We start from the raw sequence: 24,419 nt of genomic DNA, 5'->3' as shown, positions 1-24,419 counted from the left end.
CAAGAGCCAGTTGCCACTTATTATGGTAATTGGGTTGATATTTTTATATGCTATCATATAAAGTTTATGTTATCATATTCTGAACTGCCAGGGATAACTTTGTAAAGTGAAAGTTGTGCATAACATGGGATACATTCCTGGGTTCCAAGACCTGATGGAAACAAGCAGATCATACATGGTCCCAGTTTTTCTCTTTGTTATTATTTTTTTTCCAGTAACAGAGTTGGAAGGGACCTTGGAGGACATCTAGTCCAACCCCCTGCTCACTCAGGAGACGTGTATTTGGTTGACAAAGATTAAAAAGTAGTTTGACTATCAGACAAGCTTATCAGAAAGTCAAGTATTTTCACTTTTGATGTTCTATTAGCTATTATCCGGTAGGAGATATTGAATGACCAGCTTCATCCTTATTAAAACACTTCAGGTGTAGGTTTCCTCCACTACATAAAATGATAAGGAAAATAATTTATTTTCAAAAGAGTTATTGTGTTATAAAAATCTTTGAAACCATATGGGGACCAGACTTAATTTTTACTTTTTTTTTTATCTGTGTGGATTTCACAGAATTAAATGGTTCCAATATTATCTGCAGTAGTAGCTTGGTGGCCTAGTGGTGAAGACACACTCACCTCCCACTCGGAAAGTTGACAGTTCAATCCTAGGCAGATATGCAAAGAAAAAATATCTGCTGTGAACTCCACGTGGCATCAGGAAGGGCATTATGGACTGAATGGAGCCGGCCAGTAATGCTCGGCTCCATTCGGTCATCTGGACTCTATCCCAAATTAATGGATTACAGGGTCGTAAAAAAGGGGTATTATCTGCAATATTAAAGATCTAGTTATAGATGAGCTTCAGAAATCTGTTGAATGTTTAGTCTATTCAGGGGGAAAAGTCTGCTCATCTAGTGTCTCCACCTTAAAACTATAAACACAAATACAGATCTCCAAAACTGAAAATTAATTCTTCCTGAATCATTACATATCATGTAGTCTCTAACTGTAAGTATTATACTATTTCAATTGTTTAAATCAAAGACATTGGATTTTTTTTACTTCCTGTTTCAAAGGAGTCTGTTTAATATGTTTTTATGGGCTGTCCACTTCAGAAGCACATAATGTAACCATTTCCAGTTTTACTGACATATAAACATTTTTAAGTATTAAAGTATGTTTTCTCATGTACAAATGTGAAGTTTACTTAACATATTTTCCAGGCTTCTGCAATATTTTTCCCTTGTTTCCATGAAATAAAGGTTTCAAAGCATTTCATATAGTTCTTAATTTTGTTCAATGTGCCGGGGGAGGGGGGGGCTCTATTCAGGAGTGAAATGCTAGCGGTTCACACCGGTTCGGGAGAATTGGTAGTGATAAAAGCTACCGATTCGGGTGAACTGGTAGTAAAAAAAAGCTACCGGTTTGTCCGAACCAGTGTTTCCGACAATCAGCTGTGCCACGCTAGAAAGTTCCTGCCCCCTCGCTGTTCTACTTACCTTGTTAAGCCTCCTTTTTCCGCACGAAGCTCATGTTTGGCACGCACTGTGCATGCGCGTGCACACGGCGTGTTTTTGGTGTGCACTGTGCATGCTCATGCAGCGTGCTTTTGGTACGCACTGTGCATGTTCACGTAGTGTGCTTTTGGCACGCAGTGCAAATTCTTGGCATTTGGCATGCATTGTGCATGCACGGGCAGCGAATCAGTGGCAATCCGCGGAGGATTTCACCACTGCCTCTATTGCTTATTGATTACTTTAGCTTATATGCTGCTGCATTTCCAAAGGCTGAACAATTTACAATTAGTAATATAACTTTAAGAAAGAAAAAAAAATCAATTATGTAACCATAACAACAAAAAGGTCATAATGTGTCACCATTCGGGCAGCAAAATCTTTGAGCATACCTAAAAGCCTCTCTGAAGCCTCTCTATGTTTTCATGGCTCTTCAAATGCATAATAGGGTGAGATCTGAGAGTAAGCTCTTTCAGAGGCATAGGGTCATCACTAAGTAGAGTTAAGCATAAACTCTCTTTATAAAAAACGTTGTCTCAGATGTGAGGTTCTCAGCAAGCCAGCTTTATTAGATCTCATCGGATGACAGATTCAACTCATGTTAGAGATATTCAGGCCCTACGGTGGTGTTTCAAAATTTGTCAACCCTTTTTAATGTTCGATATTTCTGCATAAACCTGATCTAAAACCTGATCTGTTCTCATGCAAGTCCTAAAACTAGATGAAAAGAACCCAGTTAAATGTGGGTCAAAAACATTATACTCATTCAATTATTTATTGAGGAAAAATGATCCAAAGCTACATATCTGTGTATACTATTGGTAGTACATATCAGGTCTGCACTTTTGTCCATTACCAGCCTTTTAACAAGCATAGGCTTATTCTGTGCAGATATAGCACTAGGTCCAGCGATGTGTTTCACATATACTTACCACCAGTTCACTGTGGGCACGCTTGCTTTGCACGTGTGCGCGCCTTCCATGCATGCGCCCGGCCTCGGTAACATGGCTAAATAGGATGGAATTACGTCCGGATGGGTGGATGGCCACCCGCAGTTGCAGCTACCGGTCCGAACCGGCTGAATACCACCTCTGACTAGGTCCATGGCTGTAGGCCACAGGTGTCAAACTTGCCATGTCATGTTGCTGTCACGTGATATATCGCAACATTTTTCCCCTTTGCGAAGTTAGGGTGGGCGTGGCCTGGGTATGACGCATCTGGCCCAGAGGCCGCCAGTTTGACACCTCTGCTCTAGGCCAAGGACACCAGCAACCCATCTGAGGTATTGGGCATTGGACTGAGGTAATTGCATTGGAAGAGAAGATGAATGCCACTTGCTCGTATCTTTTTCTCTGGAAGAGGTTGATCTATTCTTTTCACCATACGTTACATATTCTGTCACTGTATTGATGCATTCACTTTCAAATGCTCCTTGTCCTTTCCTTGTCATCTCTTCCAGATATGCAACCTTTGCTCGCCACCACAGAATTTACAGTCATCTCTCTTCCTCTTTCCCATTCTCTGCAGTATGGATCTGTACTCTTACTTGAGGAACAGGGCCTATCTTTTATTTAAATCTCAGCTCTTCTGTTATGGGAATAGCCTGAATAAAAATTCTTAAACAGAATGTGGTGGGACAGTATTTTATTACTCTCCCAACCATCCTACTGCACAGCACATCTTGATTGTTTTTTGCTTGCTGCCACATAATTCTTCACAGGACCATTTTCCCTTTTTTCTCACCTTTTCCTATGGCATGCCAAATACAGACGAGACGTCCTTCAAGAAAAATGGAAAGTGTCCGCTGCACCACATTGATTATTCAGCCTGACTTTGTATTGGCAAATAGATTGTGGTTTATTCAGTTCTTTTACATCTGCATTTCCCCAATTTTCATATACAATTTTGGCAAAGGGGGGGGGGAGATGAAAATGCATAGCGTTAAATGATGCGTGAAATGACCTGTCACAGTGCATTATGTGATATCGAAAAATATACAAAAGAAAAATAAGAGGAAGATAGACAATAACAATGCTGCACCTGCAATTCATTGGGGGAAAATATATTCATACAATACGGCTTTGTATAAATTTATCCACAGCAATGTGAGAGGAAAGAATGGTGCCTCTCCCATTTTCTCACTTTTTCCTTATAATACTGCTCGGGAAGATGCTATTTTTCAAAGGATCATTTGTTACAGACACGATTCTGCCATGCCTTTGCTTCATGCTGGGAAAGTGGTGTGAGTTAGTGCAATAAGCTTAATTAGAGTTTTCTCAGAATGAAAGTAACTCAGTAACTTATTAGATTTTGAAACTGCACTTATCCAAAGGTTTGAAATGAATAACATCACAAAACTAAAACCCTTACATTACAAAACCACAATACTAGCTTGGCAGGTAGGACTGAAAGGATCAAAATTGGATTCAAAGAACCTGAGATCAGACAGATCCATTATAGTAACAATGCCCAGAAGTCAATTACTCCTCCCAGAAAGTCGTGCCTAGCTCTTAGTCCATTTGAATGCACAGATGGATAAGAGGTGTCAGATCTGAACCTGAAAATGGATGAATGTAGAGACAGAGATGCTCTGCTTGAAGCACATAATTGGCACTTGCTAGATTTGGCTCTAATTAGTTTCCCTAGTTAGTATCTGTGAGAAAACTATCTTAGCAAAGAGCTGTGTCCTTGAAGCTCTGTCTTTAAGGTCATGTTTAGCCTGACATGGACTTTTTGCCCATGAAGACATACTGGTAGATCCTATATGACTCTAGTGCTTCCAGAAAAGACACATTGAATTGATCCAGGTTTCTAAAATTGAAATAATGTAAAAATTCAACACACTTTAAATTTAAGTAAATGTTTCATAATATATTATTTTAGTGTAAGACAAAGTAAAGGACAGAAATATGGTACTGAAAATCCTGGCTGGTCTCCCTCATCATGTGATTTCTTTGTCTCAGAGTGTTATGTGAACTGAGCTAATGTGGCTTGCAGGTTTTGGTTTATGACTTAGCGTGTTGTGTGATCCCAGTTCATTGTAGCTTGTGATTATACAGAGGTTTGGCTAATGTGCAAATTAGAACCTTGCGTGATTCGGCAACCAAAAGCATAGTTTACATACCCAATTAAGACGGTGAAACTGGGCTAAAACGGAAATGCATGCTTTATTTTAAAGCCATTGCATAATGTCATGGCAGAGTTCAACATTGGCTATTTCAGTTTTGTGTATCTTACCTTTCTTACAGGTATCATATTTGGTCCTGATAATTCCTCCCTTCCTTTCCATGTTCTTGGATCTTTTCCTTTGAGCGTCATGCTTTGGTCATTTCTTCTTACACATGTTCTTTGATCCTCCAGCACCTCTGCTTACTTTCAGATGCCCTTGCTTCTTCCATCCTTGGTTCCATATACCTTCACCCTGACTGGATCACAATAGCTCAATCTAGGGCTAGCATCATCTTCCCTATGTTTTATTTTTCCTATGAAATAATGGCAACCCAGATGCTCAGTGCCAGAGACTTGTTCATTAGCACCATCCTTCTTTAGTATATGGAATAGATGAAAAAATGGATGTCAACAGTTAATTACTTACCCTCGTTGTTTCTTGAGGCAAAGCTAGTAGGATTAGACATTCTTGAACAGAGATTCGGAATCCTGCACAGTGGAAATCTTTCTAGGATGCTATATGGCTCTTGGATGCCTTGTCTGCTTCATTTAAAACTAAAATCTGTGAAAGCAGAACTACTATAATAGCAATCACTCAGCAACTTGACAGTTAAACAATAAGTGGATTCTACTCTCTGTCATGGTTCCAATACAGAGTGAAAGAAGGCTAGAGGGAAGCTTTGTTGTGAGGTAGTATTAGATAGTTATATCCATTTTTAATGCATTTCTTCTTAAATTCTTCCCCCAGAAGATAGAAGCCTGATAGGTTGAGTAGAGACTTCATGATCTTCATAGCAACCCTATAAAACAACTTTATACTGTCACTGCCTGCACATGTATGTGAGCACTCACAGGCACACGCATTCAGACACAACATGCACATGCATTTGCCTACATACAAAAAAAAATCTTCTCTTTTTTTCATGGTTCCTGTATTAAAACAGGAGTGAATTTCTCTTAATCCTTTCTTCTCCTGTCTCTACATCTCTCTCGTCCACATTTTTTACAGGTATATTTTTGCATTTCCTTTTGGGTGTCTTATCTCTGTAATAGTTTATTGATTGCCTTTATCATTGTTTATCTGTATTTCAGTGAGAAAATGTTTTTAGGAATTTGTTAAATATGAATTAATAGAGCTATTGATCAAAATAGACTACCCGGAAGCTACAACTGGTCCAAAATGTGATTGTGTGTGCATTTATAGGTGTCCCTGAGTTTATCCATATATTCCTCTATCGTGTGAGCTGCATTGGCTCCCTGTTTCTTTCTTATTGCAATTCAAAGTGCTGGTTATTACCATTTAAAACCATATATAGCACAGGGCCAGATTATCTGGCCCTGTGCTATATAAATTCAATAAAATAAATAAATAAATAAAATAAATAAATATCTCCCAGACTGCCTCTCTCTAAGGATATCTATCTATCTATTTTACCAAATCAGATAGGGTGAAGGTGCCCCTAGTCCTGTGATGGCGAACCTATGGCACATGTGCCGGAAGTGGCATGCAGAGCCATCTCTCTGGGCATGTGAGCTGTCACTCGTTGCTCTTCCGGGGTCTGGCGCATCAGCCAGCTGGTCTTCACACATTTCCGGAGCGCCGGAAACCAGAAGAGCAGCCACCCAGTGTGCATGTGCATGCCGGAAAGATGATCTTCCTGTTTCTGGCACATGCGCACTGGCCACCTGGTCTTCCAGTTTCTGGCACGGGTACACTCCCGTTTTGACACTTGGTGCCGAAAAGGTTCGCCAACACTGCCCTAGACCCTTCCATTAAAGATTGCCGTCTGGTGAGAGCTAGAGAGTGTATCTCTTCTGCGGCAGCTCCTGCTCTGTGGAAAACCCTTCAGCTGGTCTCTACTCACCTAGCCTTCCAAAAATTACTTAAGACTTGGTTCCCCCCACCCACCCCACCCTGGGATAGGGTGAGATGGATAAGAGGATTGAACAAGGATATTGGAAGTTTAACTTTGGTGCCAGCCTTTTAAGGTTTTATGGTTTAAATAGATATTATGCTATTTTTAAATTGATAAATTTAAATTTATTTTAACTGTTTAAAATTGGGAGACACCCAGATGGGTGGCTATATAAGATGGATGGCTATATAAGTGTTTTAAATAAACCAATGAATAAAATTACCTAAGGGAATAGCCAGTGTGGTACCCATCAGATTTCCTTTTGCACTTGTTTTTTATATGTTATAAAGCAAAGCAGCATTCGCCTCTAGCAATATTTTAATTTTCAAGAACGCCTCCGGTTCCCATATAGACCTAGAGGCATTCTGAGAAAATTGAATGGGATGAGTATCTGTACTCCATTATTTGCTTGAAAAAGTGTCATTTGGATCCTGATAAATGGATATTTTGTAACTGGGCATACTCACTAAGGCACCCATTAGGGCAGGCTAGAATTTCCAATGCTCTGTCAAATTGTGACAGCCTCTACAACACGCAGTTAAAATTCCAAATACTGCCTATGGTTCAACCCTTTTCTTATGAATTACTGAGACAGCATGCTAGCCAGTGAAATAAAACGAAGAATCTGTAGTATAATAAAAAATATCAAATTTGGCATAAGCTTCTGGGAACTAGAGTATACTTTAAAACAAACATAAAATATTATCCTCCATTGACAGGTTGCAAAAGTACAACCTGTGATAGTGCAATTACTGCTTAAACTTAAGCAAGATAAACACAGTGACCAACACACCAGTAACTCTTAATAATTTAGTAAATTTGCCTTAATAAACAAATTAATACCTCTAGCAGGATAGATAGCCATTTCTCTTTTCCACACCAACAGAATGAAACTTACTAGTTCTTATTCCTTTATTTTAAACGGTGACATTCCTATGTTGAAGAACGCGTAGAGGAGTAAATAAATGTAAAAGGATTTCTTTCATTGGCTTTCTCTTTGGTTGAGATGTTCCTGACGAATAAGATTCATCTACTTAAATTATGCACTCTAAATCTGCAACAAGTTGAGCTGTCAGCTTATCCTTGGAAGCTCTATTTGACTGCTTCCAGACCAGACAAAGATGGTTAAGCAATCAAGAATGCCCCCTCCCAGGTTGCTGCTGTTGGTCCTCAGGCTCAGCTGTTTTGGTTTGCTTTGCATTTGCATATGAGATCAGCATTAAAATTTAATGTTGTTAGTTGCATAAGAGAAATGTAAATGCTCTTGAAAAAGAAACTCTCCTATTTCTTTGAACTCGAGGTCAGTTTTCTTCTCTCACTAAAAATTATGCTTAGTTGAAGATGAAACATACATCTCTGCCTTCTTTAGATTAAGTGTTAGAAACTCAAGGTTGTGTACAGGGGTGGGATTCAGAAATTTTAGCAACCGGTTCTCTGCCCGGTTGCTGGGTGGGCGTGGCCATGGTGGGCATGGCCTACTTGGCCTCCTGCACCACAGTGGGGGGCATTTTCACCCTCGCCGGACTCTGGAAGTTTTTGTCGAGCCTGCGGGAGGGCAAAAATGGCCTCCTCTGGGCTCCGGAAATGGGCCCATTTCCGGACTTCTGGTACTTCTGGTACTTCCGGTAAGCCCATTTTTGCCCTCTCAGGGCCTTCATGCAGGCCCTGCACTTTCCTGGCATCCAAAACAGGCTGCGTGGAGATTCCTGGGAGGGGAGGGGAGGAAAGGGGAGGGGTGGGCAGGGTCAGCCAGTCCTTGCAACAACCAGTTCATCAAACCAGATTAAAATTAACATCCGATTTGCCCAAACCGGTCTGAATCCCACCCCTGGTTGTATACAAGAAGATTAGGAGATTAGGAATATGGGATTTCTTTTATGAGGCCTATAGTAATCAAGAAGAAGCAGATGGAAAAGACCTTTTTTAGTTCTTTACCTGAAAGCATGTTTATTTCATAATGGCAAGTAGTAGAATTTCCAAATCCACATCTGGTTTCCCTTCCTTCAGAACTTACACAGACAAAGACCGAACGAACTTGGGTAGCATTAGCCATCTTCAGTCTGAACATTCAACTTTTCCATTGATCCAATGATCACTATCAGGGATCAAATGATGTGTAACTACGCGTGTGACATAGATGAAAATATTTCATCTGAGGAGGGATAAAGTGTTAGGCATAAGAAGCGTGCTTGTTATAAGGGATTAGTGGCACTGTCTAAAGCAGGGATGTCAAACTTGATTACATTGAGGGCCACAACAGGGTTGTGTTTGACCTTGGGGGAGGGCGGGGAGGGCGTGGCCAGGGTGGGCGTGGCCAGATCAACATCACTCGAGTTGGGGGCACCTGTGGCAGCCCGAGAGCTCTGCCAGTGAAAATGGGCTCCTGAGCATCATTTTTGGGTGCAACGGTCTCCTGCAACCCTCTGCCAACAAAAATGGACCTCCGGAGGCCCTCCTGAGCTCTGTTTTTGCTGGCAGAGGGTTGCAGGAGGCTGTCGCAGCCAAAAACAGAGCTTGGGAGCCCATTTTTGCTGCCAGAGGCACCATGGGCCAGTCCTTCATTGTTTCCAGGGTTTGACACCCCTAGTCTAAAGGGACTGGATGGCACTGGGTTCTTAAAATTCTGTGCATGTTAAAACACATTACAAGAATCCATAATCTGGTCTCTGGCATCAGCCACCCAACCAGCAGCCACAAAGAGCAGTGTTCCCTGCCTCCAAGGAATAAATTTGTGGAAATAGAAAACCAATTGGTCACTATTTAATAGCTAGAGACATTTCTGTGCTTTATTCAAATATTTCCCTCTTCCTTCCCATTCCTTCATATTGGGTGTATTGGTTGTGAGACTGGAAGTAGATTTTCTCTTCTGCCGATAATAATATCCAATAATTATATTCAACATGATTATGTGTTATCATACATATCTACAGTATGATTATGTATAGAAAGACACACTCGTGGTTATGCCACAGTTACTGAAAGTAATAAGGCTTGCACATGCTGTACTGTGGAGCTGTGAAATAATGAGTCATCATCTCCCACATATCTCGAGAGAAAACATTTGGAGCAGAGCAATGACACTGTTTCAGTTATATGCTTACTAGAAGGCAGTGGTAAAATGTGATTACTGTGAGCTGAAATCATTACATAGAGACTGAGAAGTAATTGTGGAAACTCCCAGCAAAGTGCCAAATTAGGTTTTGTAGATAGAATATTTAGTTCTTTAGAGCAGTTGTCTTTGAGTACCCTGTACTACTCCATATGTCTTGCTTTGTGATTACATTGAATTCCTACACCAACAACTATTTTTCTCTAGGTAGCTTTCAACTCCCAGCTCAAGCAGAGGAAACCATTCAAACCAATCAGAATGACTAAATGATTTTAAAACAATTAATTGGACCGACTATCTCTAATCATCTCTGCCCATCCTATCTGATCTAGCAGGAAGGGCATGCTCTACGTACTGCTATGTTTATGCATTTTCCTGATTTACTAATCTAGTATCTCTGCCAAAAAGAGATGATGTGCTTTAGTTAGTTGAACCTTAATCACCACTCAGCAGGTCTAGTGTAACATGCTATGTGTAGGTCTGTCCTTAGATACTGAGAAGCCACCACTTTCACAAAGCACAGTGGTTAAAATGTTGGTAGGTCAATCTCACCAGTGCAGAATAACATGTACCAATAATAGGATACAGTGCTACCTTGTACTCAACTTCTTTGAAACTCATCAAATTGGTATTCAATGCATTTTTGACATAAAAAATTTGTCCTGGTACGCATCATTTAATATTCAATGCACAAGTTAGAATGTCTTAGTGTCAGGATCTTGTGATTCACTATATTATTCTTTATGGGAAAAATGTGTTTGGTACGCACTGTTTTTGGTACTCATCACACCTCCTGGAGCCAATTAACAATGAGTACCTTGTGAACAGTCTTTTAAAAATGCTGAAATCTTCGCCATCTCTGCAAAACTGGCCATCTTCAGAATCCATTCCTCGATCGTGGGCAAAACTTCATTCTTCCAATATTTACCTTTCAATAGTCTCGCAGCTGTTATCATGTACAATATCAACTTTGTTTCACCCGAAGTAAAACCCTTAACTATACCCAATAAAAACAATTGTGGAGAAAATTGAATTTTTTTCTTCAAAACATTCTGCATGACCCACCAAATTTTTATCCAAAAAGCCTTAACTTTCCTACACTGACCTTTTAAGGCACATGGGATGTAGACAAGGTGAGTAGCTGTTTCCGTTTTATGGTGATCAAAAAAGTCTCATTCTCTCATGCCCTTGGCTCAAACTAATTATGGTTTAATAAAAATGTGTTGTATTATTTGGGGAATTGCTTTATTTGGATTTTTCTATAATTTTCAGCCTTTGTTTTGCTGTCCTTCAGGATTAAGGCAAGCTAGACATGCTATAAGATGGTAAATAAGTAAGAGAAGATGGTGGACACAGAGAGCGACTGATAACAAATGAAACTGAGTGAATTTAATGTTATTTCAACCTTTAAATAAATGAGTACTAAGGTTTTACCTTAGTAAAAGTAAGCCGCTTGATTTGCAAGACTAACATACTATTTGTGTTTTATTTGCTAGATAGAAGATATCATTACAAGAATGCAGGATGACAAAACAGGTGGAGTGCCCATTCGTACCGTCAAGAGCTTTCTGTCGAAAATCCCCAGTGTTGTCACAGGTATGAACATAACTGAAAGTTAACATGTTGTTTATCTGCATCCCTTATTAACATTGCAGCATGTGCTCACACTGTGAAGGAAATTCAAAATCTTTATCAATGGTTCTCTCCAACATGTGCCTAATCATTCTATCCCCTCTATGCTCCCATGTAATTCTAGCTTTAATGCTGATGCCTCAAGGCCAGAAGTAAATGGTTTCACTCATCAGAATGAACAGGAGGATTAGGAAGCACAGGAGGCTAGTCTGACTCATTTTAAAAGAAGTATTTTATGCATCACTATCTAAAAAACTGTGACCCTATAGAAAGGTCAGTGAATATGACTAAAATATCCAACTTCGCTAATAAGTACATATTCTTTCACTTGCTGGGCTCTGAGCAAAACTTCAAGGAAACTGGCACAGGTAATTTCGGAGGTAGAAAACAGCTTCCAGGTAACTTTGAAGTAATGGACAAAATGTTTCAAATCAAAAATATTTTCAGCATAAAACAGCTTTTTCCCCACCTTCCCAGAAGTGTTAGAATGCTGTTCCAAAAAGATGTTGTTTTGATCTCAGAAAGCTTCTGAAATAGTCAGAACAGCATTGAAGTGCTTCTAGTGAAGTCAAGACAGCTATTTCCTACTCAAAATAGTATGTTTCAAAGTTAAAACCTTTGTACCCCATTGACAAGGAGGGTTGGGAACCAGGGAGGCTGAGATAGTTTCCAAGGAGAATACATTTTGCTTCAGCAATTGTGGGCTTCCTGGCTGCTTCTTTGGACTTCATTTTGAACAGCAGAATGCTATGTACATCAATCTCCTACATATGTATGACCATTAGCACAGTTTCCTCTAGCTTTACCAACAATCACAGTCACTTGTTTTGTTTTTGCCCCCCAGCAATGAAGATTTGACAGCTAATTATGCTGTCAACATAGTTTTAGAAGTGAAATGGAGAAAAAAAATGTTGAAGGTAGTGTGGGGAAATGGTGAGTGAGGAAAGAGTTAAGTATTTTCTCCCATTGGATTCATTGCCTTTGCATTTCAAGTTTGCAAACTAAAATCCGTGAAAGATTGGAAGACATGAAGATAGTAGAAATGGAAACCATAGCTTTGTCCCAGTGGATTTCAAAATTTTTTACTACCGGTTCTGTGGGCATGGCTTGGTGGGCGTGGCATGGCTTGGTGGGCATGGCATGGCTTGGTGGGTGTGGCAGGGAAAGGATACTGTAAAATCTCCATTCCCACCCCACTCCAGGGGAAGGATACTGTAAAATCTCCATTCTCTTCCCAATCCAGGGAAAGGTTGCTGCAAAATCCCCATTTCCTCCCAATCAGCTGGGACTTGGGAGGCAGAGAATAGATGGGGGTGGGGCCAGTGAGAATTTTTACTACCGGTTCTCTGAACTACTCAAAATTTCCCCTACCAGTTCTCCAGAACTGGTCAGAACCTGCTGAAACCCACCTCTGCTTTGTCCCAAATAGACAAGAATGGCTATCAAGTTTCAGAAAGTCAAAGGGCCGCCTCATCCTCTTCCAGCGCTCTGTTTGAGCACCTGTCTTGGAAGTTGTTTTGTCTGAGTTCATTGGGTGTTTCCCATTTCCCATCCTTTCCATTAGGCAAGAGCTGATGAGAGAATGAAAAATCTCAAGGAGTTGCCAAAAGTGCTGAACCATGTTGCTGTAGTATCATAGAATGTGATCTCCATCAGATCCATTTCATTGAAAAAGGGAGCAAAGAGCAAGGACACAGGTTCCAGTATGGAAAAGAAAGGAAGGCAAAATGCAGTCACCCATGAATCAAGGCAGAGTGCAGAAGTTTTTGTATTTTACAAAAATTCATATTCTATGCAGAACACTGGATAGCTCTTTATCTACAGATACAGAAAAAGAAGATCCAGTCTAAAAGTTAGGAAAAGATCAAACTAAATTGAGCCTGGACTCAGTTGGGTGCCTAGTTCTATCTTTGCTGATAGCAATTTTTTTGTGGAGGAATAGGCTTTAATCATGGCTGTCAGAGGGTGGGAATGGTTAAGAACAAGTCAGTTGGCATTTGTATAGAGTTCTGTTTATTGCTGTGCAAGCTTAGTACAAAGTATATTTAGAACATGTGTGAATGTGTGTGTGCGTGTGTATGTATGTGTATACTGTGTGCATGTGTGCAAACAAAAATTTCCTTGTCATCCCTATGGGTGATATGTGTCCTCCTCAATCTTTGGGAGTTTGAGGTTCTGCACAGTATCATAGCTGTTCCTACTACTGTACTCTTCTAGACAGAGAACTTTTATGTTGCCTGGGATCTGTTGGAACCATTTTCCCAACTTAAGAGTCACAAGTGCTCCTAACATCACTGAAACTACTTTGGCCTTTGTTTTCCACATCTTCTCTAGTTCCTTCTTCAGACTCTGGTACTTCTCCAGTTTCTCATACTCCTTTTCCTGATGTTGCTGTCACTTGGCGCCACTACATCAATTATCACCATTGTCTTCTACTACCACAGTGTCTGGTTGATTGGCCAGTACCTGCCTGCCTAGCCCACGTGCCGATATACACAATGCCAGCTATATGGTTGTGCCAGTCAGTGTATATTGTTTCTGTCTCTATCTTGCACCCTACCACTATGTGTTGGGCGTAAGATAGAGGCCCTTCTGCACAATCTGCACCTCTGGTCCTGTGTCATGTGGTAGATCCCTGTTCCTATGGATCTGGTGTTAATGCCTATTCTTGTGCATTTATTGATTTTTTTTAAAAAAATTGATTTATATGCCGCCCTTCTCCGGAGACTCAGGGCGGCTTATAATGCGTTAAGCAATAGCCTTCATACTTTTGTATATTTATACAAAGTCAGCTTATTGCCCCCACAAACTGGGTCCTCATTTTACCTACCTTAGAAAGGATGGAAGGCTGAGTCAACCTTGAGCCTGGTAAGATTCGAACCTGCAGTAATTGCAGGCAGCTGTGTTAATAACAGGGTGCTTTAGACCACTGTACTACCAAAGCTCTGATTGATTCATTGATCGATCGATTGATTGATTGATTGATTGGTTCGATTTATATGCCGCCCTTTTCCGGAGACTAAGGGCGGCTTACAATGCGTTATAATCCTCAGTCCAGCCCAGGGGTGTCAAACTCACGTCGTCGCGTCATCTTAACAAGACACATCGTGATTTTTTCCCCTTTGCTAAACTGGGGGTGGGCGTGGTCAGCGCATGATGCATCCGTCCTGCAGGCTGCAAGTTTGACATCTCTGGTCCAGCCCTTTACAGCCACTGATAGGATTATGCAGTGTCAGCAACCTCAGTTATCTGTTAATGATACATCCCATGCAGGGTCTTGTCTTGCCATTGCACTTAGTCTGCTTGAGCTTCCTCCTATGTCTGCTGCTGCCTGAGGCATTCCCTCAGCAGCTCATCTTTTTTTTTTTTTTAATTTGATTTATATGCCGCCCTTCTCCGGAGACTCAGGGCGGCTTACAATGCGTTAAGCAATAGCCTTCATTCTTTTGTATATTTTATACAAAGTCAGCTTATTGCCCCCACAAACTAGGTCCTCATTTCACCTACCTTAGAAAGGATGGAAGGCTGAGTCAACCTTGAGCCTTGGAGAGATTCGAACCAGCAGAAATTGCAGGCAGCTGTGTGCCATCTTACTGAGGTACTCCTAGATGCTCTGCCTTTCATTCAGGCAGTGGTTTTGACACTCATCAGTCTGCACCCACCTTCTTTCTGGCTAGTGTATAATTTCTGGGTTTTGAACGTGGGGTGGAAACCTGAGTACAGTATGAGGAACATCCAAGTCACATCAGCAGCATCTGTGTCCTCCTTTGGCCAGCTAACTATACTGGCCAGGTGTACATGTTTATTTCTATACAAGCTTACTACAAAGTCTATGTTCAAGATCTTTACTGAATTATTGTTATGAACAATTATGTGTGTCTACATATTTATATGTGGGCATACAAGTACAAACCAAATGTACCGTATTTTTCAGAGTATAAGACTCACCTTTTTCCCCCCTAAAAGGGGGTGAAAATTTGGGTGCATCTTATGTAGCCCCACCCACCCACTGGCCCCCACCCTTTGGCCTCTGCCTCCCAGTAGTTTACCTCCTTGCAGCAAGCAGCAAGAAGAAATAGCTCCTTTCAGCTTCAGCACAGCCTAATTAGCACAAGTTGATTGGATCGGCCTCCTGACTCTCAGATGTTTTGCTTTCAGATGTTTTGCGCAGGCCTCTGCTGCTTGCTGCAAGAAGGTAAATTGCTGGGATCACTTTTTTTTTCTTGTGCTAATCAAGCTATGCTGAAAACAAAAAATGAAAGTAAAGCAGGCTGTTTGCTGCAACGAAGGAAAATTGCTGGGAGGCAGAGGCAGATATCTTTTTCTTGTTTTCCTCACCAAAAAAGGTAGGTGCGTTTTATAATCTAGAGCTTCTTATACTCTGAAAAATACGGTAAATGCATACAATAATAAATCTAATTGTGACTTAAATTTCTACTACTTTCCTCTGTAAGCCCTGCGTTTAGCTGCTAATTTCTACCTCCTCCCAATACTATTAAGCACAGATTTATGGATGCTAACAGCATCTCTCTTTAACAAACATTTACCCACGGATCCAGCCCCTGAATCCTTGGCATCTGCTCTCCACTATTTACAGTCCAGAGCTGCATTTTCCATTTTGCTGACTGTTTTGCAGATTCCTTCCTTGGCTTCAGGTGCCACAGGTTCCCAGTTCTTGTCTCTGGCTGTAGATCCTCTTAGCTTCTGACTAGCTCAGCCCTCACCTCCCCTGTTTTACATTTCTTCTAATTGCCTCTCATTCCAGCAGCATCTCCTGGCATACATAAGAAAAAATCCTTCTCTTTTTGAAAAAATTACATGCTAAGAGCTTAAACTCCCCCCCCCCTTTTTTTTTCTCTGCAACTGCCTACATGGCCAACCTGTACTTTTGACAAATTACTATAGAGAAAAAAAAAATGACCTTGGCAATTGTATGTAACATTATTTTAGGGCAGTTTATCCTTCCACAGAAGCAAGGAGGGGTCATACTATATTGGGGCTTCTGGTTTCAAATGGACTACCTCAGTGGATGACGCTGCCACTTGTTCAGATTAGAAAGCTGGTGAGATGAGCTGCCTTGAAACCGAATTCCTAGCAAAGCAGAACCATGATTTACACTGAGGGCAATTACATGTTCCACTCCGCAGTGGGAGGAATTGATTCTGAGTTGTGCCATTTATTTTTTGAGGATTCTAAAACCCACAGACATTGTCAACAGAAGAAAATGCTGCAGTTAGTTGAACTATCTGTTTTAATTTGTGATTTTAATAAAATCAGAAATGGCCCAAGGAACTTTTAAATTTGCAAATTCTACCCATGTTATCTGTACATTCACGCATCCAAAATTCTTGGACAAGTAGGAAATGCCTATATGAAGATAACCTATGCACAAGTTGATCATAATATCTGAGATCCTGTATTTGATATTTTATACAATATGATTTATCAGAGCAAAGTAGCACATAGAGTTATTACTTATTAAAGTTGACAGTGTACATAATTGGAATGAATTATGCAGATTATATATATTTGCTTAAATGTGGCACATTGTGGCATGTTTATTTGTGGGCCTCACTTATTCCTTTTGTGTTGTCAAATTAGGCTGTGCAGACAAATGTTTAAAGGACTCATTAAGTGCTTCCAAAAAGCTAAAATGAACAGCGACACAATCTTTTTTTGCATTCACTGAAGATGCAAAACTCATAACCTTGGTTGTTTTGTTACCCAACCATCACGCAAACATTTTAAGAAAAACATGGAAGCTTAGCTTTTGTGCTTATCAGTATCACTGTAACAATAAAGATTCTTAATTCTGTTATAATAGTCCTTAAAAGTGAACAAAAATGTTGGTTGGCCTGTTTTAGTTTAGTGTTCTTCAGATATGATACTAACATCACTTCTTGCTGTATGACCTAACCTGGAATGTTTATGCTGGTGGTTGGGAATGATTGGAATTGTAGTCCAACTCCTTTGAAAGTCACAAAAAGCACGATGAGGTAATTTCAGGGCTCTCAAGAAGTGCTATCTGAAAATGTGCAGGTCAAAATGAAACATTCTTCATTCTGCAAAGGACATCTCAAGGTGACTATGTAGATTTAGCCCCACCCCCCAAAAAAGGGAGGGGGCTGATATTCTTTCTTAACAGCTTAGTCATCACAGTTTCTTGGAAGAAAATAAGAAAGACAAAAAGGTGATGATAAGTCCTGAACTGATTGTCTTGTCTTTATAGAGAATTTAGTTGTCTGAAAACTGAGCTGTTGCAATCATCAAAATAGTAGTTGGAATAACTACTTTTTTCTAGGCAATAATTATGCCATCTGAATTCTCTACAATGTAGATTGCACCCCTGTTTATAAGAAGGGTTTACAAATTACTGAATTAATCAGTGCTGGCAGCCAACTCAACAAAATTTGGTTAGTAACACATTTTCAAGGAGTAGCTATGTAGTCATCTGCTGCAAAGTCCTACTTTTGGATTTTTTGCATTGAGCTTAAATAACCTCTGCTTCTTTCAGCTGTATATAATTTTCTAATCACCCCTTGGATAGTCACCTGTAGGGTAGAATTTCAAATAGACCTGTTGATGATACAACAAAACACTTCACTTATGCAAATGCCCCATTGAGTTCAAAGAGCTCCTTCCATTGTATTCCTGCCTTGATACAGATTGTGTCGCCTAGAGATAACAGAGTGCAAAGAAAGTGTTGTGCCTCTGAGTCTAAACTTATCAGTGAATAGCTATATATAGCAACAGAAAGGAAATGAGAAAGCAGGCAGCAATACCTCATTCAAGATTAGATCAGCTGCAATAGTGAAGGAGTTTCGTGAAATCCTTGATGTAGTAGAATTTGTAATCTTTATAAAAAGGTAATAACCTGTATATGTGTGCACAGACAGTATGTGTGTGAATATGTTTATGTGAATATATGTGTCCATATAGATTGTATTTATATTTGTATGTATGAAAATGAGTGTATGAATACATACAAACAATTTTGCATATCCTGGCTCAGTGTGGAGACAAGGAGCCACAGCTTATGCAAAATTGTTGTTATCCTATCTTATGAAGTCAGAAATGCATGAAAAGTATAAGATGGAACAAACTGATAAACCATGGGTTGTTACTTTAGGACCATTCTCTCAGAAATGGGCTGGTGGGGCCTTACCAATGAGGAGCTAGGCATCCTTCTGAGGGTTTCTATGAATGGGGACAGCAGCACGATGAAGATTGATGGACATGCAACATGTTTTGGTGAACAAATTCTCTCCCGAGATGAAGAGATTGAGAGATTGCCCACCTGTGCTCTGGAAAGCTACTCCTTGTGAGGAGACTTAGGGAGATGAATTTCTTGTAGTCCATCATGGGTTGAATAGCTTGGAAGCCGAAGGATTACCAACATATTCAAAACCATTGTGCAGCCTTTATAAACAATTCCCTAAACTAATTCAGAGATAATTGCTTTACAATTTAACAGAGATCTTCTGATCAGCAGGAAACAATAAAGACATTCGGTGAGTCATCTTTTTGGAATTAAAAAGAGGGGGAAATATGCTATTTTAAAGGTTTTTGTAATGGAATGTGGGGTGACATGGGGGTAGGATAAAGGGAAGAGATTCTACCTACAAAATGACCAGACAAGAGGGAGAAGAGCCCCCAATGGATTAATGGTCAGAGGAAAAAACTTTGTAAGGACACGCCCTTATGGATGAAACTGTTAAAAGTGATAGTGGGACATGTGTACTTTTAGACTTGCAAAAGGGATGTCAGCCCTTATAGGTAAAACAGACATGAAACACGATTAGATGAACTAATTCCACTTGATTGTAAGGCCACATTAACAAAAGCTAGCAAGTTTGAAAGTACAGTCTTCCCACTGCTACTATTAAGTGCTTCATCCATTAGGCCGCAGGGGTGGGCAAATGTGGCTCTTTTACAACCTGTGGATTTCAACTCCCAGAATTCCTGAGACAGCTTGGCTTGGCTGTCTCAGGAATTCTGGGAGTTGAAGTCCACAGGTTGTAAAAGAGCCACATTTGCCCACCCCTGCATTAGGGCATCCTGGGTTATTTTATCTTGACCACTAAGCCACTGTAGGGACCTGACTCTCTTGCCTGATTGTTTCCTAGACAGCATCTTTTCCCCTCATTCCCCAAAGTCATCAAGTCATCATGCAAAAAGTTTAACAAGATTGTGATTTTAAAAAGTTTAAATGGGTAAGGAGGCAGTAATTTTAGAAAGCAGAAAAATGTGTTTTTTTCTTTGATGAAAGTGCCTTTGAAAATATAAAATTAGCTAAACAAACAGATCGGATATTCATGGGAATGTTAATTGTTTATTATTTTAAAAAGTAGATAATTGATAGATTTTACAAAACAATGAGATAAAAGGTAATATGAGCCAAGCTTTGTGACTGTATCTATAAAGAGCTCATTGAGACTAAGATATTAAAGCAAAACATGAAAATAAAGGAAAAACTTGTCCTTTTTTATCACCCTAGTAATAGACACACTTTTACTTTGGGGCCACAAATATTAGAATGGTAACCACACAAAAAGCAGAAATAAAAGAAGATTCACTAGAACAATGTACAGAAAAGAGCATCTGGTCAGATTTACTGCAGGAAATGTTTAAGGAATTTGGCAAGAAGATAACTGAAATATTTGCCAAAAGCTTGGATGCTTTTTAAAAAGGAAATGGAGGAAGGATTTGCAGGGATAAAAAAATATATGAAAGATGTATTGAGAATCTTTGGGACCATTGGCTATATATGTAAAAAAAATTAGTGACAAATTGACTTTTTGGAAAGTCAGAAGTTATAAATAGATGGAGAAAAAAATAGATAACATAGCATTACAGGAATTGAGAGGAAAAGAATTTTGTTTAATAGTAAAAACAATTACAGAAGACCATGGGGAACATAAAAAAAGGAAAGATTGTTAAGACCGTATCTAACTTTTTGGATTAGAGTGAAGATGACATAAAGGTAGAGATTGATAAAGTTATAGGATTAATATATGATTTGCAAAACTAAGAAATGTTCTAAGGAATTTCCTTGTGCACATTGTAGGAAGAATAGTAGAAATGAAGTTCCGCAGCAGCATTTTAATACTAAATTGAGGATTGATAGTACAGATGTAATTGTACTTAAGGAATTTCCAATTACAGATAGTCCTCGACTTATGACCATTTGTTCAGTGACTGTTTGAAATTATGACAGCACTGAATGAAAGGACGTATGACTCATGGCCAAAGTTACAGATGTTGGTGACCCCTCTGCAGTCACATGATCAAAATTTGGGTGCTTGGCAGCCTGCCCACAATTACAACCACAGAGGGAACTGCCCCCCCACCCCCACCCCACTATTTTTCTTTGCCAACTATTCCTTTTTAAGTCCTATCACCTACCTTGCTGGGCAGCACACAAACCCAAAGCTTTAGTCACATGTTATAAACAGTGGCAGGAGAAGCTGGGTCATAAAAGGAGTCAAGGTCAGGGGTGTTAAACTCAATTTCATTGAGGGCCACATCAGGGTTGTGTTTGTCCTTGGGTGCCCAGGGTGGGCGTGGGCAGGTTGGACAGAGCCAGCTTGACGTCACTCTTGTTGGAAGCGCCTGTGGTGGCCCAAGTACTCTGCCAGCGAAAATGGGTTCCCCAGCTCTGTTTTCAGCTGTGATGGCTTCTTGCAACCTTCTGCCAGTGAAAACAGAGCTTGTGGGGGGTACACACCACCCTTGTGAGCTCTGTTTCCAGCTGTGATGAACTCCTGCAACCTCTGCCAGTAAAAACAGAGCTTGGGGAGCTGCATGTGGCCCTCCCGAGCTCCATTTTTGCTGTCAGAAGCACCATGGGCCAGTCCTTTGCTGTTCCCAGGGCAGCCCCGTAGGCCATGCTCCAAGCACCCCACAGGCCAGATCTGGGCCCCGGGTCTTGAGTTTGACACCCCTGATCAAGGGGAATATAAAGTTAAATCAAGAGAACAAATAATGGCAGAAGGATATAGTTGTCAATGGTTTTTCCATCTACAATTATCAGCAAAAGAATTTAAAATGGATAAAAGGACTTAAACTGTGGAGCAAAAATAAGATAGAATTTGAAGTGCAATTGTGTAATGATCACATTGTAATTCCTAAAATGTAAAAACTTTGTTGAAATTCGAAATGGAAGGTAAAAGAATGTATGATAAGGTGGGCTAAGTATTTTGGTTGTAATATACAGATGGATTAATGGAAAAACGGGCTGTCAAAGATTGAACTTTACATTATGTTATGATCTTAAAGAGAATTTTTATAAAATGATATACTATTGGTATCTGGTACAGAGAAATTATCTTGAATGTATATTGGCATTCCAAATGTATTTTGGAAATCTAATCAACATGAAGAGGATTCAAATGGATTCAAATATGAACACTGAATACAGAAGATTTTAAATATTAATATTACTACCAAGGAGCCTTGGTAGTACAGTGGTCTAAAGCACCCTGTTATTAAGACCAGCTGCCTGCAATTACTGCAGGTTCAAATCTCGCCAGGCTCAAGGTTAACTCAGCCTTCCATCCTTTCTAAGGTAGGTAAATTGAGGACCCAGTTGTGGGGGCAATAAGCTGACTTTGTATAAATATACAAAAGGATGAAGGCTATTGCTTAGCACATTGTAAGCCTCCCTGAGTCTCTGGAGAAGGACGGCATATAAATCAAATTTAAAACAAATATATTCAATTGAAGCCAGAACTTTTTCTTTTAGGACTGATGGATACATAATTAGAAAAAGCCCAAAAAATGTCATGGAAGTTTATTTCAAAAGATGATTACTGCAGCAAGATATGCAAAGATGGAAAGATTCGGCACTATCTACCATGAAATTGACAGAACTATCTGAGATGACCAAACAGATGTTTTTAATTAGAGAAAGGTTGTTATTGGCATTCATCAATAACTAGAAGCCTCTTGTGGACTTTTTGGAAAGAGAGAGATAAAGAGAGGGAGGGAGGGAGGGAGGGAGGGAGAAAGAGAGAGAAAGAGAAAGAAAGAAAGAAAGAAAGAAAGAAAGAAAGAAAGAAAGAAAGAAAGAAAGGAAAGAAAGAAGAATTTTGTGACTAATGGTTTTGATAATTAGAAAGAATAGCTTATAAAAAGAAGGAAATTATTGATGTAATCTTAAATAAAGAAATTTTCATTAGAATTGTATATATGTGAAAGGAAGATCAGAAGCCATTTTTTAATATTTCAATTTTTTTCCTGATTCACATTTACTATATCTTTTTCTTTGAATGTATTTCTTATTATATAACTGAAATCTTTTAATATTTTTTTAAAAAAAATAGAAATGAGCTGGTGGGTTCATGACCTGAAACTTGAGTTAGGACTTCTTGCTTAGTACTCTTTACTAAAGTACTTGATCTGAAATAAAAGCAAGCTTCAATGTTTAGCTGCCTACCACAGCTTATTAAATTTATAGAATAAGTTCTTTAGGAAGGAAGTTTCTATCAGCGAAGTAAATTGTTTTTTAATTTAAAGCTCTATATTCCCTTTTCTCATTCTTAATTGAGTAATTTTGATGGTTATTGCAATATTCATTGATATTGGTCCCTAACATTTACCCAACGAATGACTGTCCACTTGTCCCTTCTTTTTGCCTTCTTTATATGTTTTTCTTTAAAGGTAAAGGTTCCCCTCGCACATATGTGCTAGTCGTTCCCGACTCTAGAGGGTAGTACTCCTCTCCGTTTCAAAGCTGAAGAGCCAGCGCTGTCCGAAAACGTCTCCGTGGTCATGTGGCCGGCATGACTAAACGCCAAAGGCGCACGGAACGTTGTTACCTTCCCACCAAAGTTGGTTCCTATTTTTTCTACTTGCATTTTTTACGTGCTTCCGAAACTGCTAGGTTGGCAGAAGCTGGGTCAAGTAACGGGAGCTCACCCCGTTACGCAGCACTAAGGATTCGAACTGCTGAACTGCCGACCTTTCAATCGACAAGCTCAGCGTCTTAGCTGCTGAGCCACCACATCCCCATGTTTTTCTTTATATTCGTATAAAATTTAAAGTGACACCTAAAGGAGATCTACAACTGAGTGTAACATATTAAACATACTGTATTTTTACAGTTCTTTTACAGTGATGAATTTACAAAATGTACATATTTATTTAGATAAATAGCAGGCAGATTCATTAGAAATAGCTGTATAACCGATTAACAAAACACAGAGCTTGCAAAGCAGTTGATAATCCTGTGAAGAGTTCACTTCCCCCTGACATGCATTACAATTTACACAATGCTTCACTCACATTATTTTGGATGACTTTCTTTCATTACCAGTAATAGCTGTGGATCAGAAGCAGGGAAATATAGCATGATGACATCAAACAATTGGGTCAATTTTGCAATGTTTTTGCTTTGCTCGGAAGTCAAATTCAATAAGAGGCTGCCATTTTCAAAGGCAACTCTGTTTTGTGTTTATTTTTTTTAATACACAGCAAGTCTTTCCAAATTTCTTTTTCTAAAACATATGTCGGTTTCAGTTCTTCCTGGGATCAGAAGTTGTTTTTTTTTTTCCTGTACAGTAATTGACATATTTGGGAAGATTCACTGACTCCTGAATGATGAATAGCCTAGCATACTGAGTTTAACAGACTATTTTACTTGAAATAGATAGAGATAATTTCCCTGTAGGAAATTATAAAGTATGATGAGTTTATTTCTGTTTAGAATTCTACCTGAAAACAGATTGTAGCTGAGACAAATAAAATCCTTTGCTGCCCTTGAAGCAAATTATTTCCGTATTTCTGATAAAAATATGTGATGGGATCATCCAGTCACAGTATATTGCTAGCACCTGACAAAATACTGAGTAAGGTCAGATCTGGTTAGTCTTTCCTTTTCTCATGGTCATTTAAATACCTATTTTGAAGAAATGTGTTTCTTCTTTCATAATATAGCCATGTACGTGAGTGGCAAGCTCCTCCAGTTCCAACTATGTATCCAGTTTTAATTCCTCAAGCACAAGGGTATGTAACAGCAGAAGCAACTGAATGAATCTAATACTAGTTATTAAAATAATAGCCCTTTAACTTGGATCAGAAATAAAAT

General features: G+C 39.5%; 1 protein-coding gene across 6 annotated transcripts in view; it reads left to right on the top strand.

The window, feature by feature from the left end:
* The window catches only part of RGS6 (regulator of G protein signaling 6), a 250,971-nt gene that overhangs the window by 115,575 nt on the left and 110,977 nt on the right, over positions 1–24,419 (top strand). For all 6 annotated transcript variants that reach the window (XM_034417693.3, XM_034417694.3, XM_034417695.3 and 3 more), the window contains exon 3: positions 11,197–11,296. In XM_034417693.3, the coding sequence (XP_034273584.2) occupies positions 11,197–11,296 (100 nt within the window). The remainder of the gene's footprint in view (positions 1–11,196; positions 11,297–24,419) is intronic.

This window comes from Pantherophis guttatus, chromosome 1 (assembly GCF_059756535.1).
Source record: "Pantherophis guttatus breed Tessera chromosome 1, ASM5975653v1, whole genome shotgun sequence".
NCBI classification, from domain to species: Eukaryota; Metazoa; Chordata; class Lepidosauria; order Squamata; family Colubridae; genus Pantherophis; species Pantherophis guttatus.
This window is presented reverse-complemented; position numbering and strand designations above follow the sequence as displayed.